Source organism: Ruditapes philippinarum, unplaced genomic scaffold, assembly GCF_026571515.1.
Source record: "Ruditapes philippinarum isolate M1 unplaced genomic scaffold, ASM2657151v2 ctg159_1_1_1_1, whole genome shotgun sequence".
NCBI lineage: Eukaryota > Metazoa > Mollusca > Bivalvia > Venerida > Veneridae > Ruditapes > Ruditapes philippinarum.
Genome location: NW_026854805.1, coordinates 204,893 through 214,556, shown reverse-complemented (window position 1 = coordinate 214,556; position 9,664 = coordinate 204,893). Strand labels below are relative to the sequence as shown.

Below are 9,664 nucleotides of genomic sequence, written 5' to 3'. Positions count from 1 at the left end.
TGCATTGAATCAGTAGGATAGCTGGTTAGTGAAAACATGGCTGAGTTCCCCTCCATCCCCTATACCCTGCTAGGAGTTGGGGTTTCAAATGACAGGTAACCCATGCCCTGGCAATACACTGGTGGCAAAGGCTTATCTCAACCCACACCCTGACAATACACTGATGGCAAAGACTTATCATAGCCAAGCCCTGGCAATAAACTGGTGGCAAAGGCTTATCATAACCAATACCCTGGCAGTACACTGGTGGCAAAGGCTTATCTCAACCCATACCCTGACAATACACTGATGGCAAATACTTATCATAACCAAGGCCTGGCAATAAACTGGTGGCAAAGGCTTATCTCAACCCACACCCTGACAATACACTGATGGCAAATACTTATCATAACCAAGGCCTGGCAATAAACTGGTGGCAAAGGCTTATCTCAACCCACACCCTGACAATACACTGGTGGCAAAGGCTTATCATAACCCATACCCTGACAATAAACTGGCTGCAAAGGCTTATCACTACCTACACCCTGAAAATACACTGATGGCAAAGGCTTATCACTACATACACCCTGACAATACACTGGTGGCAAAGGCTTATCATAAACCATGCCCTGACAATACACTGGTGGCAAACCCTTATCATAACACATACCCTGACAATACACTGGTGGCAAAGGCTAATAATAACCCATGCCCTGGCAATACACTGGTGGCAAAGGCTTATCATAACCCATGCCCTCACAATACACTGGTGGCAAAGGCTACTCATAACCAATGCCCTGGTAATATACTGGTGGCAAAGGCTTATAATAACCCACACCCTCACAATACACTGATGGCAAAGGCTTATCATAACCCATACCCTGGCAATACACTGGTGGCAAAGGCTTATCACTACCTACACCCTGACAATACACTGGTGGCAAAGGCTTATCATAAACCATACCCTGACAATACACTGGTGGCAAACCCTTATCATAACACATACCCTGACAATACACTGGTGGCAAAGGCTAATAATAACCCATGCCCTGGCAATACACTGGTGGCAAATACTTATCATAACCCATGCCCTCACAATACACTGGTGGCAAAGGCTTATCATAACCAATGCCCTGGTAATAAACTGGTGGCAAAGGCTTATAATAACCCACACCCTCACAATACAATGGTGGCAAAGGCTTATCATAACCCATGCCCTGGCAATACACTGGTGGCAAAGGCTGAAAATAACCCACACCCTCACAATACACTGGTGGGAAAGGCTTATCCTAACCCATGCCCTGGCAATACACTGGTTGCAAAGGCTTATCATAACACATGTCCTGACAATACACTGCAGGCAAAGGCTTATCATAACATACACTCTCACAATACACTGCAGGCAAAGGCTTATCATAACCAATACCCTGGCAATACACTGGTCGCAAAGGCTTATCATAACCCATGCCCTGGCAATACACTGGTGGCAAAGGCTTATCATAACCAATGCCCTGGTAATAAACTGGTGGCAAAGGCTTATAATAACCCACACCCTCACAATACAATGGTGGCAAAGGCTTATCATAACCCATGCTCTGGCAATACACTGGTGGCAAAGGCTGAAAATAACCCACACCCTCACAATACACTGGTGGCAAAGGCTTATCCTAACCCATGCCCTGGCAATACACTGGTTGCAAAGGCTTATCATAACACATGTCCTGACAATACACTGCAGGCAAAGGCTTATCATAACATACACTCTCACAATACACTGCAGGCAAAGGCTTATCATAACCAATACCCTGGCAATACACTGGTCGCAAAGGCTGAAAACAACCCACACCCTCACAATACCCTGGTGGCAAAAGCTTATCATAACCCATGCCATGGCAATACACTGGTGGCAAAGGCTTATCATAACCTATGTCCTGGCAATACACTGGTGGCAAAGGCTTATCATAACCCATGCCCTGGCAATACACTGGTGGCAAAAGCTTATCTCTTCCTGTTCCAGCAGGCAAAGGGTTAATAAACATATTTTTGTTTTACTTTGGACTGGAGGTAAGAATTATAAAATGTATAAGCTTAAATTCATCATTCTGTTCATCAAATATTAAGATAAATCACAAAAACTCTCAAATACAAAATGTAGCTCTAATTGAGATGTTAAAACAGATAATTCTCTGACAGTTATATAGATGAAATCATTTCTGTTTTAAGAACAAAAAAAAAAGTGTCAAATTATTAGCTTCATGGCCTTACAAATTATCAAAGGACAGAAAAACCTCACACATTTATAAAGTAATTTGTGAAATTCCTAAATTAATTACCTCATTTTAGGTTATGATAAAAGCTATTATAAATTTTTATTTGAATTTGAAAATATTTCAGTAATCTTTAACAGAATTAAGCAAAAAAAAAATAAAATGAAATAAATGTTGAACTTGAATGCACCTAGGTCTGCTGAAATGATCAATTTATCAAATAATCTTTCAAAAATGCATTTTGCATTTTGTCGTCTTATCTTTTTGTCATTATTTGAAAAGTTTTTATCAGTTTTCGTAAAAATTCTCTCCGCCCTAATAAATCATTAATTTATCGAGCCATCTTTCACTTGAAATATTTATCTATTTGTCACGGTATTTTGATTTTTCTCATTGGTCGCATACACAAGAAATGTTTTTGATCGTATCTCGCCAATTACTACCATAAATGGACTCTTATCAGAAAAGAAAAATGCCGCTCTGTCAGTTTTCTATTGAATGTATGTTTATAAATGAAAAAGACTCGTTTAAAAAAGTATGTATAGATGAATGTGGCTTGAACGTAAGATGGGACCACACGATTAGCTAAAAATTGTAAATGTTGTCTGAAGTCAAGAGAGAAGTAAACAAGCTTTTAAAGAATATAGAACTGTAGGAATATGGTACAATGTATATAACAAAAAGATCTTTTTACATTGATAGAAAGCTATATGACTATGTTTCATTTTTAAATAAAAAAAACTTTTTGTATAGACAAGGGTGGAGGAGGGATCTAATGGTTAAATTTACTGGCTTCCACTTCTTTTCTTTTACCACATTATTATGAGTACAGAATCCAGCCAGGGACTTTTAATTCTTAAATGTGAGGAATTTTATCCAGCTATATAAAGACAATTTGGTGGTGGCTGAATGGTGCTCTGGAAAATTCAATGTTACTTTACTGTCGTGATCCAGAGTGAAAACTACCAACATCACCACCTGCCTGTGCCCGATAAAATTGTGATAACGGACATCTGAGGTCTTCCTCCCCCAGTAAAGCTGGAAAGCCACCATATGGCCTAGTAGGATCTAGAAAAACTATACAAATTTACATCCAAATGTTTTATTTTGTATAAAACCTTGGTATATACATTTCCATTTTATTCAGCTTTCTTCAGTCTACTTGCTGAACAACCAAGCTTCTGGGAGCAAATCTGAATACAGAGTTGTCCATTACCCTATTGGTTATAAGGACTTAAACCCATGACCTTTAGGCCGAGGGACAGAAATATAGACCACCTGACATCGCACTCTCTCAAAATGCATGACAAAAAGAATTAAAACACTAAAGAAGAGATCAGTTTTAGAGTTTATTGAGATTTTTAATGAAAATCTTCAATATAATTATGTAATGAAGTACAAAACAATTGCACAATTAAAAATTTCATTAGATCATTATTACATAATTAACAATACATGTATATCAATGAAGAAAAAAACAAACAAACATACAAACATGAAGCATGTTAGTTCAACAGATCAAATATTCATGATGAAAGAAATAGTAGCAAATTTTTTTATGATTTCAGTTTTCCGAGAGGAGATTTGTAATATTCTTTTGTATTTACGGTATTGATACATTGTTAAATTATATCAGTCTTTGACTAAGTAAAACAATTAACGTAATCAACTGTGGTTACATCAGAAAATCAGAAATAAAATCTACCTAACAAACAAAAAAGCCATCTTAACTTTATAAAATTATTATTATGTCAAATGTGAAATTCTTTTCATACATATATATATATATTTATTTATATATATAATAGAGCAAAAAATTACAACATTACAAAATTGCTTGTTTCCTATCCACCATATTTTCCTTTTGTATATTTTGAAATTTTGTTTGGATTGTAATACATTATTAAACATCATAATTGTTTCCTGTCCGATTGGTTTATAGCTAAAAATGCAGTTTCAATCTTAAACCATAGTAAAATAAACAATATGATTTATTTATAATCGTCCTTAGAAGAATAGGAAACAAACATTTTTTTTAATTTGGCCTAATCAAAATAATAATGAGTAAAGAAATTATGCAAAAGTGAACAAAACTTTAATTTGAGCGTATGTCAACAGAATTTGGTATACACAGTTAGTAAAGCTTCTATCTACCCATAGTAAGACATCCAAAATCACATGAAACACTCAACATGACTTGATTCATATTACTAAAGTCATTCATAAAATATTAACCCTTAACATCCAAATTTTTGAAAAGTGGACTTGTCCTTGTTTAAAAATTGGTGCAGTCCATTGTTGACATGAGGGGTTTCGATAACAAAATCATATATTTAGCAGTCAACAGTGTAATAAGACTGCATGGATGATTAAACATCTTTATCTTTAAAACATCTTTATTACAAATGTACTTTGTTTTATACTGATTTTTTTCCCCTTCATCATCAACAAATTAATACACATAAAAAAATATTTGTAATCTTTTTTCCCACACAAAATAAATATAGCTAAAAATAAATATTCAAAATAATTTTTGCCATTTATGTGTTAATTTTTAAAATTTTTGTAAATTTTCATGCAGTCCAGAGATTACAACAATGTTGGAAAACAGGTCTTAACCATAGCCTCACTAAATATTTTAAATGGACTAGTCCATCTGGCAATCTGGACAAAATCATTTATCATTTTTATGGAAATTTTTCAAAATATTTACTGAATGATAAACAAACAGTGCAGACCATGACCGAACGGCACAGATATGCCGGCTGATCTTGGTCTGCACAGGTTGCATGGGTAGAATACGATGCCACAAGCAGGTTGATTTAGGCTTTAATGTATACCAATTAACATCCAAACAATATGCAACTATTTCTGCAACCATATGATACATTTATCCGATATTATGTCTGTCCGTCTTTTTTACTATTTTTATAGAAAATTACTCTATCTCATATACATATTTATCACTCTTCAATTTCATCATACAGTATATACAATTTCTGTACATATATACAGGATATATATCGTCTCTTTTATATATATATATAAAAAATGTACAGTTACTTTATACAAAATTAGTAAGTTTCTGAAAAAATACAAAAAACAAAGAAAGTCACAATGGCCATGCATCGCTCACCTTAAATATAAGCTCTTCATGCTTAGGTGAGCTAAACATTCTGTTAAACGTAATTAATTCACAGCAAAACTTAACTTGATTAAATTTTTGTCCTTTTTTATAAACACCTTTGTTTCTTATGTTCATTCTTATGTAAATATTCTAAATATAAAAACAAAAATTGAAATTTATTTTGAAGAATGAAGGTGAAACAAAATTTTGTAAATACAATCAATTAAATGTGTAATCAGTTTTAAAAATTTCATGATGAAAAAAATAAGAAAAGAATCTGAGGAATAGAGTAAAGGCAAAGGTAAGAAATTGCACGAAACATTTCTTAAATCTACTAAAAAAAGTATATTGCAATATGAAAATATATGAACTAAAATCATATTAGAATAAAAATTGCCTTTTAAATATCTAATTTTTTTGTCTGAGTAAAAAAACGTATAAATATCAAGAAATATTGCAAATATTACCTCTATATTAATTGGAAGAGGCTTTACACTTTCTGAACACCAGAAAGTAAGAAATCAAGAATTTTTTTTTCGATTTGGAATAAAATCATACTAAATGAAGTTCTGTAAATTATGCTTGTCTACATCCCAAATATATTAATTAAATGTTGAAAAATTGTGTCTTGGAAAAAAAAGGCATACAAAAATTTATCTTTGTCAATCTAGTACAGATTTGACACTCCTGATTTTGTTACTGTGTAATTATTACTAATAGATTAAATAAATTGTTTAGAGTGAAGGAAACCTCACTGTCTATACAAGTATATACAAAAAAAAATCCCACCCAACTAAGCTGTAAATCAGTAAATGTAACTTATATGCCACAGTTCCTATATTGCAACATATGACATTTTAAACACTTAGAAATATTTTCTTTACATATATGACCACCCCACTGTTTGACATTCACAGGAAAAAAAGTATATTTCATTGTTGATTTTTTTACATTTCTATTAAGTTTTTACCAAACCTTTTTTAATAAAGGTAAAGAGATCAGCAAAAGCTTTCAGGAAAATAACCGTAACATTTGATTCAGTGACCCGATGTTTATCAGTGAAATCAGAATCAAAATCTATTTATAGAATCTTTTTAAATTAATAATTTATTTATAGAATTTTACAGGTTAATGACACCTGTCATTTTCGTCTGAAAAGTTATAAATAATGAGTAAATGATGTCAATTTCAGATATTTTAAGATGAACAGTTTGTGACTTCTATAAAATAACACCAAAAGATAAAAAGTGTGAAATAAATAAATGGTGCAAGCCCCTCATAAATCAAAATGATTTCATCATTAGAAATATTGCGAAAAAAGTCTACATCAAAAGAAAAAATGTCTACTCAAATATATATAATATATAAAAAAAATCAAAAGTAGAAAACTTACATGACGTTGACAAACCACATAACTTCAATTTAAAGAATTTTTTTTACCCAGTTGTAAAACCGTAGCACCATGTAGTTAACATAGAAAAATAAACTAATTCTTAAAACTTGTCAATTTTCCATCTTTCCATCATTTAATATAAAATCAAAGCTTCAGCAAGATAATTTAAGTTCTATATAAACCAATTTTTGTCCGATTTGATTTGATTAAAGCAAGTTATCTGGGAATATAAAATTAATTAATAAATAATTTGAAAATAAATGCCATAAATTTTTGTGAAAAATAAGAGAAAATTAAAGAACATAGTTGATACTCGTATGGGACTTGTTATTCAAGAACATAAAGAAAATGACACAGTTTTTGGACTGTTCCAATGAACTGTTCCAAATCAAAAGTTTGGCAAATCCATTTCACAAATCAGCAGGTAAAGGGTGTTAAAGCATTGGTTTTTATTCTTATAATTTCACCTGTTATTTGTCGTCATTTTCATTTACAACTAAATGTTACATGACTGTAGTAGTTGTTATGATGTGGAAATTTTAAAGCTTTATACTTGAATTAAAAAAGAAAACAACTTTGGTAAGAAAGAGTTGCTAGCATACATGTTGCCCAGCCAACATGAACATAGGATAATTTTCTGGAATGTTCTATCTGTATTTAATACTGCCATCTATGAACATTTCATGTTCAAATTCCTTAAAATGAAAACATCCGAACTTAAAGTTACAAAAACCTACAAGATTTTTCCCCTTAAATTATCATAACACGTGAATTTGTAATTTCCCTAAATTAAAGTTTTTTTCATTATACATGTAGTATAAAACATATTATGAAATCATATATAATATTATGAATATTTAGACTTAAAATGATATACAAAAAATTAAGTAATTGGGACAAATAAAAAGTAAATGACTATAATAAATATTAGAACACAAACAACGCAAATGTTCAACCATAACCAATTAGGAAACAATCAGGACTTTTAACATTAAACAAAAAATTCCTTAACACCGATTTATGTTAACATAACAATTTAATAAAATCATTGTGTCTATTACAGGTCACTTGAGAAAGGTCAAGAGGTCACCCACAAATTATATGTGTGTACATACATGAGATATGTTTCCACAAATGGTTTATGTACGTAAACAAAAAATGTTACCACACAAATAGTATATGTGTACAAACAAGCCTCCTCTAGATAGACATCAATATGGTTTTGAAGAATTCAGGACTGACACTTTTCAAAAAATAATAACTAATTGGTATTTATAAAGAATTTTCTGACCAATTTCAATAAGCTATTTCAAAATATAATCCAGCTTTATCCTAGAAAAGTTAAAAAAGATTTTATTGAAATGATTTCCACTTTTTGCAAGTTGTATCTTTATTTTTCATTCTCTAGATATGAAATTTAACAAAAAAAAAAAAATTAAAAAGGCAAGTCCTGTATGTTATAATTTTATATGGCATACTTCATTAGTTATAAGAATCACAGACAATGTTTTTTTGTACAAAAAATGCAGATCTATTCAATGACCTCAAACATTGCTTTCAATGAGACAATTATGTCTTAGAAAGCATCAGTCCAGCACAAGACATGAAATGGGAGTCTGATACTGGAAGCTCTAGTTGCAGATGAGGCAAGATCTAATATATATCCACTTTTACAAGTCCATTCAACTTGTTTGTCCACTGGGTCCCCTTCATAAAGTCAAAAACCACAGTAATTCAGTTGGTGGCTAACATTTCCTGTCCAACCGGTTCCCTTCAGGAAGTCATGAATGATTCCTGGCATCAGATACTAAATAGGTAAGTTAGTCCTCTTACACCTTAAACCCATCGAAAAAAGCTATGTACAGGCAAAAGCACTGCTTTTTCTTAACATATCACATTTTTTTAGGTACCTATAATTGTAGACTGTGTCCATAACTTCTTTTCCAGGTTAGCACATTTTGGTGTCAGGCTGCAGATACTGTGATCCAGTCTGCACAGACTGGTTAATAGAATTTCAGCCTGAAAAGCAGTTCTGAACCACGGAGGAAGCAGCTCATTGTAAAACCAGTCAATATCTGGCATCTTTTGAAAAGATAAATTTGGAAAGCACAGCTTTTTAATGATATAATTTATAGCCATTTGCATAAAATCACCATCAATGGAATGACTTCATACACATTCATCAATTCCAAGCATTATCTTTCAATTTTTTTTTTGGCATCCATCCATTCAACAGGTGAGCAAACAAACAAACTGATGAGTTTAGAATAGAAATCAATAACAGATCATTTAAAGCAGATGATTGTTTCTATACGAAAATGAAGCCACTGCTACCGTTGTATCAATGGAACGTTTAGGTAAAGTATATGTAATAATGAAAGACAAAGGCTGAGCACTAGTGCCGACGGCACGCTTAAAGTCTGTGCACTAGAAATATCTATAACTCCTGTATTTCCTCCAGGCGTGTCTGGTACAGTAATAACTGGAATGTCTGAAATAAACAAAACCAAACAAAATTGTTATTAACAATATTAGAAAATCAAACAAATATTCTTATCAAATTTTCTGTGCTACTTAAAAGTATAAAAGGACTAAGTCTAAATTTAGCGTTCATTTACAACTGTCATAAAAATAACTTGGCTGAATGAAAAAAGCTTTCATTTGTTTTTAATAATGAAATAAATCCTGATGGGAAGTGGTGTTACATGTATATTGTGGTTAGTGTGTCTGCTTCTCAACCAAGGTATGGCGGCTTTGAACCCTAACAAGGTCTCAAGCCAAACCTTTATGTCTCACCAAATTTCAAATAAAATAAAATTGCACTACTAGAGAATAACAACTCAGTATTTTGTTTTACCTTAAGGACAGGCCACGTGATGTCTGTGACATCTATATGAA

General features: G+C 32.3%; 1 protein-coding gene across 2 annotated transcripts in view; it reads right to left on the bottom strand.

Annotated features, from left to right (window-relative positions):
* Nucleotides 1-3,582: 3,582 nt before the first annotated feature.
* LOC132741120 (ephrin-4-like) overlaps nucleotides 3,583-9,664 on the bottom strand; it is a 186,660-nt gene continuing 180,578 nt past the window's right edge. For both annotated transcript variants that reach the window (XM_060729212.1, XM_060729211.1), the window contains exon 6: nucleotides 3,583-9,257. In XM_060729212.1, the coding sequence (XP_060585195.1) occupies nucleotides 9,097-9,257 (161 nt within the window). In that variant the 3' untranslated portion in view covers nucleotides 3,583-9,096. The remainder of the gene's footprint in view (nucleotides 9,258-9,664) is intronic.